This window comes from Ciconia boyciana, chromosome 3 (assembly GCF_034638445.1).
Source record: "Ciconia boyciana chromosome 3, ASM3463844v1, whole genome shotgun sequence".
Classification (NCBI taxonomy): Eukaryota; Metazoa; Chordata; class Aves; order Ciconiiformes; family Ciconiidae; genus Ciconia; species Ciconia boyciana.
This window is the reverse complement of record NC_132936.1, coordinates 722,556-740,631: the sequence shown is the minus strand read 5'-3', so window position 1 is coordinate 740,631 and position 18,076 is coordinate 722,556. Positions and strand designations below refer to the sequence as shown.

At 46.2% G+C, this 18,076-nt stretch overlaps 1 protein-coding gene across 17 annotated transcripts in view; it reads left to right on the top strand.

The window, feature by feature from the left end:
- Positions 1-18,076, top strand: part of DTNB (dystrobrevin beta) — a 226,569-nt gene that overhangs the window by 110,861 nt on the left and 97,632 nt on the right. For 11 of the 17 annotated variants that reach the window (XM_072858125.1, XM_072858126.1, XM_072858124.1 and 8 more), the window contains one exon: positions 9,560-9,661. The exons of the other annotated variants lie outside the window; for them this stretch is intronic. In XM_072858125.1, coding sequence (XP_072714226.1) covers positions 9,560-9,661 — 102 coding nt within the window. The remainder of the gene's footprint in view (positions 1-9,559; positions 9,662-18,076) is intronic. 17 annotated transcript variants of the gene reach the window in all.

The following is an 18,076-nucleotide window of genomic DNA, read 5'->3' as shown; positions in this document are numbered from 1 at the left end:
TTTCTTTCTTGTTAAGATATGCTAGGGAGAATAGCAAGGTGGTTCATGGGAGACTTCACTTGTCCAAAGCTGTGAGTGAGTAAATGTTCCCTGCAGGGAATGAGAAACTGAACCGTCGCTATTTTAGTGAGAAGGTGGTGCTCCAGAGGCAAGGCAGATCCCTCATTTTCAGCAGCACTCCTTCAGACAGAACCAAGCAAAGATCCATGTACTTTCCTTCTACTTTCCAAGACGAAAAAGATCGGTTGTGTGTGCAGGTTTGACCTGGCTACGTTAAAGTTATTTCAACCTCTGTCTATAAATCATCCCATGTAGTGTCTACAAACACTACACAACATGCAATACACCGTATGACTTCAAATATGGGATGTGGTGGAGTCCCCATCACTGGAGGTTTTCAAGATGCAATTGGACAAGGTGCTAGGTAATCTTACCTAGGCTACCTTTCCAACAAAAGGCTGGACCAGCTGATCTTGTGAGGTCCCTTCCAACCTGGGCTGTTCTATGATTCTGTGAAATACACCTTACTCCATGAAATACGCCTTTTGCTGAATTAGAAGCGAAGAGACTGAGAGAGCAGACAATTCCCAAAGCCAGTGCTTTACAGAGTATTCATGTAGGCAGTCCTTAAGCACATGACCCATAACATCTTCTCGTTTATTGGGTTGCAAGCAACCTTGTGGGCAAGGTCTTTTGCATTGCCTCTGCTTTTAACCTCTGTTTGGCGTCCAAGTTTGTTCGCTGTAGTGCAGACAACGATCACCTTCAAATCTCCATCAGAGAAGATCCTGCTTTAGGTACGCATGTCCTCTGTGCACACAAGCTTGAAGCATTGCCTCAGTAGCAATGTCTGCAAGGTTCTCCTGCAGCCTCCTCATCCTCTTGCGTAAAAGGTCTTACAGAATGGAACGGTACAACCCTCGGTCAGTTCTGACTCAGGAGCAACAGTTAATTTGGGTGGTGATCACCTAGTTCCTTAGCTCCTACTTCTTTGTTTAACCAGCTTTTCCCATTTTCTTAATCCAAACTGGATAATTCACATTTAAAAAATCTGTTAATTCCGCAGTCATCAAGACCATCTCACCTGTCTGGTAGGGAGAGCTTCCTGATGCCATCCTGTCGTGTTCTGGCTCACCAGCGTTTCACCTCTTTCCAGTAGGTGATTACTTTCTGTGCTGGTCAGTGGGTGTGATGGGTGCCTTTTTTCCTCATGGAATAACGTAATCCCGGGAACTATTCATTCCTCTGCTTCTTTCCACTTGGAGATTTCTTTCTTTCTCTGATTGTGTCTACTGTGTTATCTATAAAAAACATGTCTGATCTGGAAGAAGAGGACAGAGTGAAAGCTGAGTCAGGATTATCCACAGCAAGTATCGCTGTGTTTCTTGCTTTGCAAAATACCAGGAGACAGACTCATGCACAATATAAGCTTAGCACTGAGTATTCTGGAGGACGGTCTGTGATGGAGGAGGTGAAGCAATCCTCCACAGCTACGCTTTTCAGTTGCTGATCTAGTTCAAGCACACAGGAACAAATACTTTATTACTAAAAGAGCACATGAGAAGATGAAACGAGTATTGGCTTTGTTGCCAAGTACCAGTATTGATCCTTAAGTACATTTTACCTAAGGAAACACTTTTTCTTTTTTTTTTCATGTCAACATGCAGAAACTCATTCAGGATACATCTTTCAGATCATAGTCTGTCAGCTGTGCTTCTGTTCTTCTGTGGGCAGGGCCTAGCATACCTATTCCCTCAATTTGAGGAGAACACCACAGAAGATGCTAGGAAAATACCATATCAAGTACTAATCCAAAATAAGAGGAGGGCTGGATATTATGACCTGACCCTTCAACTTGTTTTCTTGGCCACGTAGACCTTACAATACACTGTTGAGGTAAGGAATAGCAGAACAGCAGTTTTGTGTGGGGTAATGAAGGGAAAGAAAATCAACAGCTTATTGTAAGTAGGTATTAGTAGGTAAAGTAGTGTTGAAGATAAACACTAATTAGGTTATGACAAGACCTCTACACTGTCAGGGGTTTTAAGGGTACAAGAATTTCATGCTCATATTGTATCCTGTCACCCATGATGACAAGTAGCAGATGCTTAGCTAAGATTATATGCAGCAAGTCATTACATCAAGTCAGTACGTCAGATTTTGCTCTTGGTTTTTGCACTTGCTCCCATCTCGCAGCACTCATCAGTTTACTTCCTGATTTGCAGTACATATAGAGACCACTGCTTCCTAAATCCAGCATCCACAAGTGAGTTCTACAATTATGACCTGTTGAAGAAAGCTCTTCCTTTTTTGTTCTAAAATTCACCTTCTTCATGCTGTTGAAGGCTGTATATATCCCACCTGCTTCTAGCCTAAGAGTCCTTGTCGACTTAATTTTTCCTTGCACAGAAGGTAATCTGTAATTTGGATCACGGTCGTTGTCCTTATCAGTCCCTCTTCTTCTTTCAACATTTCTTTTTCACGTGGGATGACCAGAACTGCACCTAATAGTCAAATCTGAGCCCCCTTTGGTGTTCCAGTCCCATATTCGTCTGCTTGTGTGAATTACAGGGATCTGCATACCTCTTGTGAGCAGAGACTGTCCCAAAGGCATGCAACTAAAGAAATCTTTCCCTTCTCTGATGTGGGCAAGGATATGCATACGTCTGGAGCTGATCACAAGAATCCCAGAAATACTGGATGTCGAAACTGCAATGATCAAAGGAAACATAAAGAGCTTTTCAACAGTGCTACTAAGATCAGTATTTTGACTAATGAGGACATGATAGAATCAGCAACAGGGCTTTAGAATCAGCAACACCCTTTGGCTTGGAGCATTTTCGTATTTGTAAAGGAGCAAGGTCTCTGTTGCTGTCTGTTGTCCAAGACAAGATCAGGTAGACCAAAGATAATCCAGAAATAAAGATTTGAGAAATCAGGTCTGTTTGGACATATGGCATGTCATCTGCCTCTACGCACCCTGCAATTGTCGACTACCAAGACTTGCTTAAAAAGTTCCTCGTGAGAATCAGTTATCATCTGCTAACTCAGACCTCATACGTCTGTAGAAGAGAGCTGAGTGAGATCATCAGGAAAGCCTGGATGGTAACAAAAATGTCAAGATAGGCTACTTCAGCCATTGGGGCCAATCCTTGGTCACAGTTGTTACCAAACAACGTACCAGTTGATTGCAAGCAGCTCGTATTTTGAAAAACATGCAAGTAACTATAGGTGACTCCCCATTTAAAAGCACAGAACTTTTCTGTACTCTGATAAATAAGCCATGCACTTCCTCAGCAATTCAATGGCTACACTGAGGTAACTCAGGATGAAGGCCTCTATAGCACATATACTTTACAGATACCATCCCCAGCAAAGGCTAAGAAAAGAAGTTGGAATAAACGTGGAATAAACACCAAAGAAATGACCTGGTTCTGCAAAATGATCATTGCGTCATCCTTTGTCCACAGTTTGCTCCTCCTGAGAGGCGAGGCGTTCGCAGAAGTGTAGAATGGCACTAGACCAGTCCAGAACATAACTTCAGAAAGCCGAAATCATCTTACTTTCAAGTGTCATCTTCTGTCAGGCATCACGAGAACTCACAGGCAGCAAATGCATGGTAGATGCCATCATCTGTGATCACCATACCCGTATTAGTACCCGCCTCTTACCAAGGTCCCGGCTCATCCCTCTTCAAGGATCCCACTTTCAGAATTCTGTTAGGAAAGGTTACTTCATCTAGCAGACTCTGCAAGAGTTCATGGGAAGAGGCTTCTTCTCTCTATACTTGCTTATTCCAAAGAAGGAATGGGGTATTTACCTTTTCCTGGACCTGGGGGGAACGGACAGGCTGCCCCAGGTTCAGGTAGTAATGTTTGCCTCCATCATTGCAGCTCCTCAGGCTCTCAGCTTGCAGAACGCATGCTTCTCCATTACCACTCAACAAGCCCCTGGGGATGTACCTGAGGCTCGCAGTGGGACCCAAACACATCTCTCGAAAGGTATTGTCATTCAGACTCTGCTTCGTGCCTTTGTTCTTTGCAAAATATCTAGTACGTACACCTGTCCAAGTCTAATCAGGGTTGGTTTGGTTTTCATCACATAATAATGAGAAATACTTCATCAGAGCTTCTCTGTTTGTTCAGCTGAGGTTCTACAAGGAGCGGTCAGTGAAAGCCATTTCAGATGATAGCATTTCTATGATCCAGGCTGTTTCCGTCTCTGCAAGGCTTGCTTCCTGGCATTACTGAGTTGAACTACGCTGAAAAGTACTTCTAAAGTAGCCTAGATTATCTTAATCAGGCCGTGTCCACACATACCAAAGAAATGCTGCCTACCAGGTTTTACCTGAAACTGCTAAAACTTTGGCTCAGGTCGAGTATACGTATTTCGAACAGAATATGGAAACACTGCAAAATTAACTGAGAGAGAGCTATCGAAATAGCTAAAAGCTGGAAGTGTGATGCTAAAGGAGCATTATCTGTTTAGTTTATTAAGGAAGGCAGAGACGCGATGTGATTGCTAGGTTACAAGTATTTGTACATGGAGATACATCCAGTAGCAGGGGTTTTTAGCCTTGCATAGAAGGGCCTTTCGAGGTCCACTATCGTCTGCATAACCTCTGCATACAGCCAGTCAAACCGGGTGGTCACAGAATCTGCATTTCCTAGCAAGCACGAAAGCTAAAATACTTGGCTCTTACCTCAGCATGAAAGTGTCTCTGTATTTGTCTTGGCATATGCCCATCCATATTCGGTGTAATATTTCTGAGTATTTTGAGACTTCAGTGCACTGACGGAACCACTGAGCGCGTTGCAGCGTTATTAGTTCATCTATCATCCCGTTTGTCAGGGGCACAGAAGCATGTGTCAGTGTTGTCTTTGTCCCCTCCGTTTCTTTAAACCTGGAAAACGTACAGGTGTCAGGAGTTAATAATAGAGTGAGGTAAGGAGGAGAAACGGGGTTTTCCCCCTTGGAAAATTTACATTTCTATTTTGTCAGTTCACGTATGTCTGATTACAGTGTTTTCCCCAAGATTCATTACAGTTACTATCGCTCTAGGTTAATCCATGATGTAAAAGATTAACACTGACTAAAATTAAAGGCCTCATTTCCCTAGCTGGAGGCACTGTCACATCTTGGCAGCATGAAATAAAGATAGCAGGGTTGCTGAGGTTGCTTTGTGTGAGCTGAATGGGGTTCGGAGCCGCATTTTAATGTGCTGAAGCTGTTCAAACTGGCCGCTTTTCAGGGGCTTGGCTTCTTTTTGAAAGCTGAATTTGTTCCTAAAATTGACTGTCTTTTATATACCTGGAATAAATGATGGATGAAAATGTTAGAAGTTACATATTTGCCTGTCTGTGGACACAAAATTCATCCTGAAAACAGGAAGGATAGGGCTCAACCGTCTGTGAACGTCCCCAGTGATGGAAAAGAATGAAAGGGCATCAGCAAAGCACAATAGCATTTGCTAGAAATATATTTGTTTTCTGTGATAGTGATGATATAGGATGAGCAAAAGGTAGTATCCTGCTAAATCCTTTCCATTCTGAAGAGCATTTTACATTTGTTTAGACCTTCATCAAGCTTTCTTCCTTCACGCTAACATATTCCAGCTTCCACCAGTAGACTAATCCAAGAGTAAGGGTTTTTGTTTTGCTTTGCTTTCTTTCCCCAAAAGATGGAGCAAATATGGATCAATTTATTTGAAGGCAAAGTTGGAAGGAATAATAAATGGATACCTAGACATGACTTTGTTGGAAAAAGAGAACTGCTTCTGCGATTCTTCAATTGCATCCACATACTAGTGGGAAGTTGCTGTTCCCGGGTTTCCTGTAGGTATAGACACAGCTAGATAGAGCTGTCTGGGTAGACACAGCTAACGCAGAACCGCAGTGGAAGTCCGTACTGATTAATGCAGATAGTTTGAAAAGCCTCTTTCGTGGGCTTTCTAGTAATGTTTTTAATAAGAGAAGGAATTTAGTCATAATTGTGGATTGCATTAAATTATTTGTGAAAACCGGCCTCGTTCCGGTTTTAATCTGTTCATCACAGATGCATACATGGAGGGTTTGGGTCCCTCTAGGAGGCACACGGGTTTTCTGCTTCGTCCCCAGGCTTCTCTGCGACCAGAGCTGGGGCAGAGCTTGGCTGCATGCCACGGCTCCTCCATACCGACCTCCGTGAAAAAAAGTTAGGCACATCTGCATCCAGAAAATACGTTATCGCCCGTGGAAGAGGGGCTGAAATCTTGCTGTGGGAGAATGAGAGACTTCTCTAGCTTGTGCTTGACAGCTCTGGCCTTGAGAAACCAAGGCACCGATTTGGCTCGTGGAGGCAGAGTGGGCAGTGCTCAGTCCAGGGTCTCCCTGGGGAAGAAAGGCTGTGGCCAGCAGGGCGAGGGAGGGGATTCTGCCCCTCAACTCCGCTCTGGTCAGACCCCCCCCTGCAGTGCTGCGTCCAGCTCTGGGGTCCTCAGCACAGGAAAGACATGGACCTGCTGGAGCGGGTCCAGAGGAGGCCACGAAAATGGTCAGAGGGCTGGAACACCTCTGCTGTGAGGAAGGGCTGAGAGAGCTGGGGTTGTTCAGCCTGGAGAAGAGAAGGCTCCAGGGAGACCTTACAGCAGCCTGCCAGTACCTGAAGGGGGCTCGTAAGAAAGATGGGGACAGACTTTTTAGCAGGGCCTGAAGCGACAGGACAAGGGGTGATGGTTTTAAACTAAGAGAGGGGAGATTCAGACTAGAGCTAAGGAAGAAATGTTTTACGCTGAGGGTGGTGAGGCACTGGCCCGGGTTGCCCAGAGAGGTGGTCGATGCCCCATCCCTGGAAACATTCCAGGGCAGGTTGGCCGGGGCTCTGAGCAACCTGCTCTGGTTGAAGAAGTCCCTGCTCGTGGCAGGGGGTTGGACTGGATGGCCTTTGAAGGTCCCTTCCCACCCAAACCGTTCTGTGACTCTATGATTCTATGATTCTTGTGATGGTTGCGTCCATTCATTGCACAAGGGCTGCCAAAAGACAGGACGAGGGCCAGCTGCACTGCAGAGCTTCTCGCTCTTCCAGGATGCAGTGAACGCTGCCATTCAGCAGCAGGGCAGGACAGAAACCTCTTTTAGCGATTTCCTGCTGTTAAAAACATGAAAATAACCTCCCTTTGACAACTGTTTTGTTGGGAATAAGACTGAGCTGAACGAACAGGACTTTAATGCCTGAGCTCGCTTTTGTTGTGAACGAAAAAGTGAAAAACAAACCAACCAAAGGAGCCCTCGTCAATGCTCCTCTTCAGTCCATGCACATCTCGCAGAGGAACCTCTATCGTTTCCAGCCTCCTCATCCTCTGCTTTCAGTGGGAAAATATCCAGAGGGGCAGAGAACTCTTCAGATCCCACCATTTCAGTAACGGTGGTTTGCACGAGGCAGGGAGCTTTCTGTCGTCTCTAAAATGCTGCAGACAGAATGGGGTCAGAGGAAGTTTTTGCTGGTAAGCAGGGAGTGCTGGGCGCAGCAGGGGAGCTATGGCCATGCTCAGCTGTGGATTTTTTTCGCATTTACGTAGGTAACATTACAATGTTGATATTTTTCATCTTGCAAAATGTAAGTTTCCAAATGAAAAAAGCCGATTGATTCAATGGCGTGTTTACATTTGATGTGTTGTAGCAGATGTGGGAGACAGATGTTCCCCACATTTATTGAGACATTTACAAAGGGGAAATTTTCATGCAACCTTGCCTATATTTGTTACCTATGATACAACAAAACACAGTATTTCGCTGATCTTTACAGCCAACAAGCCTTTCTAAATAAATGGAGATGGTTATGTCTCTTCTGTAAGACTAGGCCAAGCCCATTAAATGTGATTTGTTTTAGCTAATTTATTTTAAATTACTTCAGGAATAGATTTTTTTTCCTCCTGTTGTGGTCAATGTGCGCTATTCTTCTTTCAGTAATTCTGTTCCCAAAGACAACCTGTCCTCAATTAGGTTAATGGCCTGTATTTCCCTCTTTAAATACCCTTCTACATAATTTGTTTTCTGAGCAGCCGTGGTCAGTCTGTAGGTTATGCAGCATCTTTTACATTGCAGATCCATGTTAGAATTTAAATGCATTGTATTTCAGTCTTGTTAATGTATATGCCCTGTGAAGAGATGGATGGATCATTCTCTGTTTTTCCCCAAAAGGCTCGTGTACGTCCCTGTTGCCATTAGGGGTCCTATAAAAGTGTAAGAGTGACAACCATCCCAGCTGCTCAGTCGTCTGCAGCGGAGACATTTCCTCCTCAGCTAGCTGCCGTAGGCTCCCTACGTCCTTTATGGGGACAGGTACACTCTTCTGGAGTGTGATAGAGCAGACCTGGTTTAATGTCCACTTTAAGATGAGAACAGTGTAGCAACGCCTGCTTTCTTCCCGTTGACCGTACGGGAGTGCAGACAGCTAGCTCATAGGAAGAAGCCTCTAGTAATGTGTGTTCAGGGAGGCAAAAGTTTCTCCCTTGGACTGAGAAGGGTCTTTAAAATAGAAGTCCTTTTCAACAACCTAGCCTATGAAAGCAGTCGCCATATTTGCTACCTATAATACAACAAAATATTGCATTATTTTTTTCTGATTTCTAAGGAGCCTGGAGACTACGGACATTGCGTTTGGTCAGGTGAAACATGTTCTTACAGCTAAAAAGAAAATTATTTGCGACTTCAGAACTGAAGTTGAAAGGGATATGATGTCACCTGCCTAGACAATATTCAAAGACCTTCTTTTTTCCTATCTAAGAGGTTTTATTTCCACTAACTCTAACTTGGATTTTTTTTCAGTCTTCTGCTCCTAATGTCACTGATTATCTGCTCTTCCTAGTCCCTCAACGTCACTCCTCCTGCCTTTATTTTTGTTTGTCCTGGTTTAACTTTGCCGTCTCCAGTACCATTGATTACCCTGCCGAGTTCTGTCCTTCTCGGGGTTTGCAAACATATGCATGACTGGGTAATTTCAGGTTTTTGATCAGACCTCCAGAAACTTTCCTCTGCCATCAGCTCTGCATTGATGTATTTCATATCTATGTCATTGATGCTGTCCCTTGTTTTTTTAAGTTCTGTAACCCAGAGTGATTTTATTTGCTTGGCAGCTTAATTTATCTTCTGACAATTTCCAATGTGCCTTTTTTCTCCTTCGTTCCCATGTCCACATTCATCTCTCTGACGTTTCCTTCTAGCTGTCCAGTCACCAGTTCCACCTCAAAGTGACTGAACCCACTGTTATTGTCCGCTCTGCCATTTTTCTTTGACACAGGTGGAGTACATTCATTTTCTTATACTCTGCTTCTTAGCCCTGTGTGACCTCTAGGGATCCTAGATCCATTTTAGCCCTAGTTTCAGCCACAAAAAGGTTTTGGGGAAGAGAGTTCAGTAGCGTGAGCCTGGGGGGATTGTGGCAGCTGGCACTGTCTGGAGGGCTGTTGCAGACAAAGCCGGGGTGGCTAGGCGTGTTTGCACCGTAACACCTTATATGTGCCTACATAATAACAAAATAGACTTTCTTTCTAGAAAAGGGATAAAAATATCTCTTCATCTAGAGACAAGGGAGATCCCAGCTCACATGTAACCTTGCTCAATGAGGATGCGACGATACTTTACAACGAGGTGGAAGAGAAGGGGACAGCAAGGAGGAAGGAAGGGTGAGGACAAGGGTCAGCACAATGAATCAGCCTAACAATTTCAAACAAAAAATCTGTGTTTCAGTACTTATTATTTAACCTGACATCTAGATGTCTGTAGGTATTTATTTTTAACCTGTGGTTTAAAATCCTTCGGGTGCAACTGTGAGTCTGTGGGACGTGGGTTATGAGGAAGATGCGTTAGGTGAGAGCATGGAGAGTTTGATGGGGAGGAAAAAATGGTCAGAAGGCATCTGCAAGGGAAATAGTCGGGAGATTTATACACTACTCTTAAGTGGCTATAAGATTCAAGATCAAGAGGAAGACATCTGAATAAAATATAAAAGAAATCTTGGGTTTGGAACCTAGTTGTGAACGGTGTTGCTTGCTTGCTTGCTGGCATGCTTTGTTGGCATGCGGGCGCTCTGGGGCTAATGCAGACCTCGGAGGGAGTGCGGGTACCGCGCTCTGCAGTCTCATCCTGCAGTCGAGGTGCCTCGTGGGACTGCTGGGCAGGAACAGGAGACACAGGACCTGCGGGCAGGATAGCTGCGCTTAATCCTGATGCTGCTTTGATGGCATCTTCTAACCTATTTGCATGGTGAAAGCTTTGGTCCACCTTTCCACCACTTCTCACATCAGCTACTTTCGCCTCTTCTGTAGTTTTCTCCTTTCTCCAGTAGTGCTGCCTCAGTTTATCTTGTACGCTGCTGCTGAAGTAATATTTCTCATTCGTTCCAGTTCTTCCTCCCTCCGGTTCATGGTGGGTTTTCCAATAACAGTAGTGCAATCCAACTGCTGTCGCAGGGCTGTTGGGTCCAGCAGAGCAGTGGTGATAAAAACGCCATGCCAGACGGGAAGGGAGCGGGGAGCAGGACTGTCCATCAGGCAGAGCAGATCCAGAGAATTTGCATTTGCTCTCTATCACCTTTCTCATCACTTTCAAACACTTAGTTTCTTCTTTAGTTCTTTTTTACTCCATTTTGCCTACACTTTTTTTTTCCCCCAGCTACCTGATCTTTGTCTGCTCCGAGGTCGGTCAGCCTAGTTCACCTCAGTGTTTATATAACAAAGTCACAGAAGTCACAGGCTGGTTGAGGTTGGAGGGGACCTCTTGAGATCGTCTGGTCCAACCCCTGCTCAAGCAGGGTCAGACAGAGGAGGTTGCCCAGGACCGTGTCTGGCTGGGTTTGTAATACCTCCACAGGTGAAGACTCTACAGCCTCTCTGGGCAACCTGTGCCGGTGTTTGACCACCCTCATAGTAGAAAAATGGGGGTTTGTATTCAGATGGAATTTCTTATTTTGTGCCCCTTGCCTCTGGTCCTGGCACTGGGCACCACTGGAAGAGCCTGTCTCCATCCTCTTGGCACCCTCCCTGCGGGTATTTATAGACATGGATTCAACCCCCTGAGCCTGCTCTGCCCCAGGCTGAGCAGTCCCAGCTCCCTCAGCCTTTCCTCACAGCAGAGATGCTCCAGTCCTTCAGCATCTTGGTGGCCCCTCGCTGGACTTGGTGGACTCTCTCCAGTCCGTCCCTGTCCCTCTTGGACTGGGGAGCCCAGCGCTGGAGCCAGCACTCCCGGGGTGGCCTCACCAGTGCTGAGCAGAGGGGAAGGATCCCCTCCCTCCACCTCCTGGAAACACTGTGATGCTGATACTTTCATTTTTGTTCAAGTCACCTGTTTTCACACTTCCACATGTTCTTCCACATGTTTGGTATAAGTTTCCTGATTACGATTTTGGGTTTTTTTAAAGGAACTTAACAGCAGCATAGGTACTCAAACAGTGTTTATCACTGCTCTCCTTCTGCAGCCACTTTGCTGGCTCTTCAGTCTTCCCTGTCCTGTATCTCTTTAAATTCAAGTGTTACAAGATCATGGTTTTCCCCTGTATTCTCTGCTTTAATGATGACCGTCTGGCGAGCTGCTGCCGTTCGACTGCATCACATTTCCCTGCATAATTATATTCTGTGATTTTCAGCTTGGATATACGCCCCATCGTCTTTCCTGCATGTGATAGCTGGAGGTAGGGGTCTGAAGAAATGAAAAGGTTGTTTAGAGTGTTCAAGGAAAGTGGTGGCTTCCCCATGACTTTAAATCTGTAAGCCGGATTACATCCCTGTCTGAACAGAGCACGGCAGGTCAGTCGGAGGCATGGCTTTGATTCAGAAATTACTGTGCTAAATTTCATAGCCTGTATTATGCAGAGTATGGTGGTAATTATCCTTTTTGACCTTAACATCTATTTAAATCAATCATGGGGAAAGTAATGTGACAGAAAACAAGAGATCCCTCTAGATTACGTCCTGGCAACTCTTCCGAAAGCTCTTTCCCTTCTCAGTAGCCAGAGCAGCAGTGTGCAATTTTGTAATGATTTACGAAGTTGTGAGCCAGCATAATAGAAATTTGCAGGGATTTCTTGCTGTAAATTACAGGATTTTAAATAAATTGTCTGTTTTGCTTGGCCTTCCTGGTAGATTTTCAGAACAGAAATTAACTTAAGACACCAAAAGCACCATTTAAATACCTTAGTAATTTATTGAGTTGCTTATAAAACTGCAGAGCCAACTCTTAGTATGTAAAATTTGGGGCGGGAGCCAACGAACCTTTCAAACCCCCTTGTCCCTGACGTGCAGTTACGTGTCCGAGCCCCAGGCGTGACGGAGCACCCAGACCCGAACCTTCAGCCATCTCCGCTGAGAAGTAGGACAGGAGGAGTGTCCTGCAGCTCTGCGCAGATTCCTCTGACCTCATTTTTCTCTTCCCGCTTAAGACTGCTTCCCCTCTTCCCTCAGAAGAGCATGGTTAACATTATTTCTTGCTGTCTTTTGACTATTGCTTTGCATGGTGCGACCTGGGTTTGCCTATGGCGGCTGTTGTTATATGAAAGTGTGGGAAACATGCTATAAAATTACATTTTGATGCTGCTTTGAATAATTCCGTTACAGCATGTGGCTAATCTGGGGGGGAGGTGGTATTTCGTCTTTGATACCATCTTCTGAAAACTAAAAGATGCTGTGGTTATAGTATAGTTCTGAGTTTCTCTACAGTGATATATTAATTTTTTTGAAAAGCAGGACAAAACAAACCCTCAGCAGTGTGTCTGAGCGCTGTCCGACTTCAGGCCACGTTAAGGGCCAGGCGTGATTCTGAGAGATGTCTAAAAATTTTCTTGGAAGATGTAGATATGACTCAAAGTGCCGGATAAATAGAAAGTTTCTTCCTAAAGGCATTTTTTCAACACCGAACTTTCCCAGACTTCAGGTTTTAAAGGCAGTCTCAGAGAGGGACAAATACAGCTGCGGCTGCATCTGCGGCAGAACCGCCCCGAGGTGTCCCCGTCCCCGCCGGCCGGCCGGCCTTTGGTGGTACAGGCACCGCGGGCTGTGGGCCTTTTTCTGTACGGTCAAGGAACCGATCCAGTTATATTTTAATCATGAAAAAAAAGGAGAAAGGAGAGGGGGTGGCATTGTGGTGTCAAGAGATGGCATTGCCGTTTCTCTGCTCTCAGGCTATATAAAGAAGTATTTTTGCTGAAATACGTGTCTGAAAGTCAAAGGGATACCTTCAGATTCCTGAACACGTTAAAAAACAATCGGTCTGTACCCACGTAGAGGGGTAGGGAATAAAAATAGCTGATATATCTATGTCAAGAACAAATCGTGTCAAAGAATGGAAATTAGGTGGTTCTGCCTGGGTGGGTGGCCTTGTGAAGGAGGGGGAAGCACTAATTTAAAATGTATTGACTCATAAAGCTTTTGACACCATCACATATGGTATTTTCATAAATAAACGATGTAAACGTGGTGGTATTTTCATAAATAAATGAGGTAAACGTGGACTGGTTGAAACTGCTGTTCCGTGGGTGCAACACCAGTTGAAAAATTACAGTCAGAGAAAGAAAATATCAATATTTTCCTACCAAAAAGGGAGCCTGGGATCCCACAGGGTCTGGTCCCAGTTCAGCGTTACTTGGTTTATTCCTTGGCAGCTTGCACGATGACATAGGGAACAGGCGTGCATAAATCTCGTACCGACACTATGCAAGGGAGGTACTGGAGGTGCTTCAGAGGACAAGCCTCTAATTCAGAATGGTTCTGTAGATCAATAAGATGAAATTAATACAGACAGCTTCGAGTGACAGAAAATAAAATAAAATGCATGAATAAGAAGTAGCGAATGACTGACTAGACGGGCCTATTGCTGAAAAGTGCCTGGGGAATTGTAGTGGATTGGGAGCTGAATGCAAATCAACAAAATTCCCACAAAAAAGGAGCTGATAACGTGATTGGGGTTGTGGCAGGAGGAGCGCCATGTCCAGGACAGCTCAGACAATGGTTCCGTAGCGGTGGCTTCCACCTGACGTGCTGTCTTGACTTCTGGACAGCAGATGCCAAGAAGGCTGTAGATGCATTGCAAGTCCAGGAGCAGCTGATGGCATCGGCAGCTCGACCTTCCAGAGCAGGAGTCTTCTGCTTTGGCAGAGCTGTTACAGCGGTCCCCGTGGGCAGGGGGTCGGTGAGAGGGCTCGGTGTCCACCTGGGGCGCGGGGAGGAGAAGCACCAGATCCAGTTCTCAGCAATGGAGGTTTCAGATGAGTGGTGGAAACTGTAGGTCGAGGGGTTTGTTAAGTTCTGCAGATCCCTTTCAGACCAGGTTACGCAGTGCAGCGGTACACTTTCTAAGAACAGTTTAGGAAAACGTCTGCTATCTCATCCATTTGCTCCCCCTTTGAGGAGAGGGCTGGACTGGGGGCCTCCAGAGGCCCTTCCCACGTCGCAGTGCTAGTACAGTCATTACCAAGCCGTAGGGCCGTTCTGATTTTCTGTAATTTAAAGACTATATCTAAGTGTGTTAGATGAAACAACTTCAACAGGAGGCTAAACATCCACATAATGCTCACTAGCAATATGGCTTGAGCAGTATGGAGAAGTGATTCCTAAGTTTTTGTTATTTTCATTTTGCTTAAAATTATTTAGCAAATTCTATCCAAATTCACAGTTGGCTTGGGCTACTCCAGAATTGCCTTTTGACGTATGAGTGATTCACTGGGGGAAAAAAAGGAGAGAAGAGAGGGTCAGGACTGCATTTATCAAGGCCAGAGAGGAGAATTTGTTCCAATCAGCACATGCAATTATGCGTGTCCTTGGGAGCCGTAACTCGGTGGCCAGTGACCAAGAGCTGTGTCATGGTCGTGTGGTGCAGCAGGGCTGGGTGAAGCTCGGGTCTGGTGAGATGGCGTTCGGGAAAGAGCAGGGGTGGTGAAGAAGGATGGAGCTGGGCTGTGATGAACAGAGGTGTTACAGGGCTTTTTCTCATCCAAAGAAATGAAATGCCTCAGAACATTTTAAATACAATGCTAGTGCATCAAGGGTATCTAATAGCCTTCCAAAATACAGAGTGACTACACTTAAACCTCAAAACACCAGAAATGTAGAGGTAGAGGATTATATACATTTAAACACCTGAAAGCGAGTGAATACAGAATTATGATGTATGGCATCCCTGGGTGAGTGGGGAGAGGGGAGGAGAGGAGTCAGCAGCCTTGGGGTGCGACGGGGAGAGGGGAGAAGCCGTCTGGGAGCGGGAAGGCGGCAACTGCCGGCTCAGCCCAGGCCATCCCCGGCTCAGCCCAGGCGATCCCCAGCTCAGCTCAGCTCAGGCGATCCCAGCTCAGCCCAGGCGATCCCCAGCTCAGCCCAGGCGATCCCAGCTCAGCCCAGGCGATCCCCAGCTCAGCCCAGGCGATCCCAGCTCAGCCCAGGCGATCCCCAGCTCAGCCCAGGCGATCCCAGCTCAGCCCAGGCGATCCCCAGCTCAGCCCAGGCGATCCCCAGCTCAGCCCAGGCGATCCCAGCTCAGCCCAGGCCATCCCCAGCTCAGCCCAGGCGATCCCAGCTCAGCCCAGGCGATCCCCAGCTCAGCCCAGGCGATCCCCAGCTCAGCCCAGGCGATCCCAGCTCAGCCCAGGCCATCCCCAGCTCAGCCCAGGCGATCCCAGCTCAGCCCAGGCCATCCCCAGCTCAGCCCAGGCGATCCCAGCTCAGCCCAGGCGATCCCCAGCTCAGCTCAGGTGATACCAGCTCAGCCCAGGCAATCCCCAGCTCAGCCCAGGCGATCCCCAGCTCAGCCCAGGCGACCCCAGCTCAGCCCAGGCGATCCCAGCTCAGCCCAGGCGATACCAGCTCAGCCCAGGCAATCCCCAGCTCAGCCCAGGCGATACCAGCTCAGCCCAGGCAATCCCAGCTCAGCCCAGGCGATCCCAGCTCAGCTCAGGTGATACCAGCTCAGCCCAGGCAATCCCAGCTCAGCCCAGGCGATATCCAGCTCAGCACACACCTTGCTCTGTGTTTCTAGCGTGTGAGTGGCCTTTGAGTAAATCCCTGCCTGCGGAGCGGGGCACACAGCAGGAGGACGCGCCAGGAGCAGTTCAGGTGTAGTGATATTACTGAGATGCCAGTTGCTTCCCAGGAAAGTGAGAGGAGGTGGGCTAGCAGCGTTGCAGATTTGGTTACGTGCAACACGGAACACTGCTGGTGGGGTAGGGAAGCAGAGGGACATACCAAACAATTTTGCACCTTAACTGAGGCCAACATGAAATAAATTTTTAAGATATAGGTATATATAGTAGGTTTGTGATTTCTTTTTCTGTCTGCCAGTAGCGCTGTCATGTGTTGCTTCTCTGTTTTGCCATCCGCGCTGCTGCTCAGCTGTAAATTAGCGTGCTGCAGCTGCTCTGGATGAGCACTAGCTGCTGTACTAACATTCAGTAGGTATTATACTGACAACGTTTACAAGGAATCAAGCTTGTCCATAGTTATCTCGGGCTTCCCCAGAGGAGCTGAATTCAGTAAAAGGCGAGCCCTTTGGAAACGAGAGTTGAAGGTACGTGTCAGCATAACTTCAGTTGTGCTTGCTTTGAATCACGAGCCAGCACTGCCATGGTGGCTCGGCTTCGGGGCCAAACCCAGCCTGCCTTTGCCACCAGAGCGGCACGTTCAGCCAGGGAGGTACTAGGACAGTGGGTACGAGTTTAATGCTTTTTTTTGAACCATGAAGCTTGTGTTTATGTGAGTTTTGCAGATCAGGATTACCGACACTAGCTTTTATATTTTAATACTCCTGTGCTCTATGAAAGCAACACACATACCTACAAGATTTTGACAATACCCGGGTGCAAGCCACAGAATGCCACTGAGCCCTGCACTTTCTCCTGCCCACTACACTTAGATACTCTCCTCAAGGAGAAAATATCTGGACGCTGTAGTTGACACAGCCTGCCAAACACAGCGACGGGTTCCTCCCCGGATGCGTCTCCTTCTTTTGGTGATAGATTTATCAGGAGCAGTGGGCTTCCCCCCGGTGACCCTCTTTCTCCAGCTCTCCTGTAATCAAAAACCAGATCTGACTGCATCTTCGCTCTTTCTGCGGCTCCTTATAGCTGCACCTGAGGCAGTAAAGCGGCCAGAAGACATGCAGGTGATTCCACGGCCTTAGTGCCATCCTGGGAGGAGGCAGAGAGGAGGTTGTCAGCGTGCGCCTTAATCCTGCATTCTGTGATTTTCTGAGTTTGGAGGGTGCTGAGCGATGCTCTGGAGGGGGCTGGGGTACCACCGGGCAGGCTTACCTGTGCTCACAAACGTGAATGAACGATCAGGTACGTGCTAGGAATGGTGTTCAGACGCACGTTAACTTGATCTAACTCTTATTTTTCTTCCAAAACCAGGAGTGCTAGTCACCATTAAAGCTATCCCCATTTTGAGTTAAAAATGTGGTCATTTCTGCTGGGCTTTTTCCTTTTCAAAAGAGCATGTGTGATGAGTTATAATGAAAAAGGTCTTGGAATCTTAATTGTTGTGGTTGCGGCAATGTGCCTGCTATAAAGCGTATCTGAAATAAAGCTTTTCAGCACTTGCCAGTAGTCAGGCTTCACAAAGTGTAGATTGCTTAAAAATTCTTCGGTGCAGTGGTTAACGTTAAGTCTCTTTCTTATTACAAACCCATTATTACAAAGGTTGCTCATTGCCTGGAGCGGTTGACGCGGGTAATTCCATTTTGCCTCTTTTTTTATAAGGTCTTATTCTGCTTCTGGCAGACTTCTCTGACATGTTGCTGCACATAACAGAGGAGGAAAGAGTGTGTCTGTCTGAAAAATGTGAACTCTGTTTTCATAGTATCAGTATATTGATGCTGAAAGCAATAAATGCCATGTTTATAAAAGCTTCTGAAACAAATACTTCCTGGACATGTGTGCAGAAGGAATTAACTGCCGTTTATAAATTAAAGAGCTTGAATACCTGACATAGAAATGAAAAATGGAATTGCTCGTACACTTGTATTTTAGGAAGAAATGCATATTATGCTAAAATAATAGTGATACATGTTCGAGAATCATTTTTTAGGTAACAATCTGGTCTCGTATCTGCATGGGACTT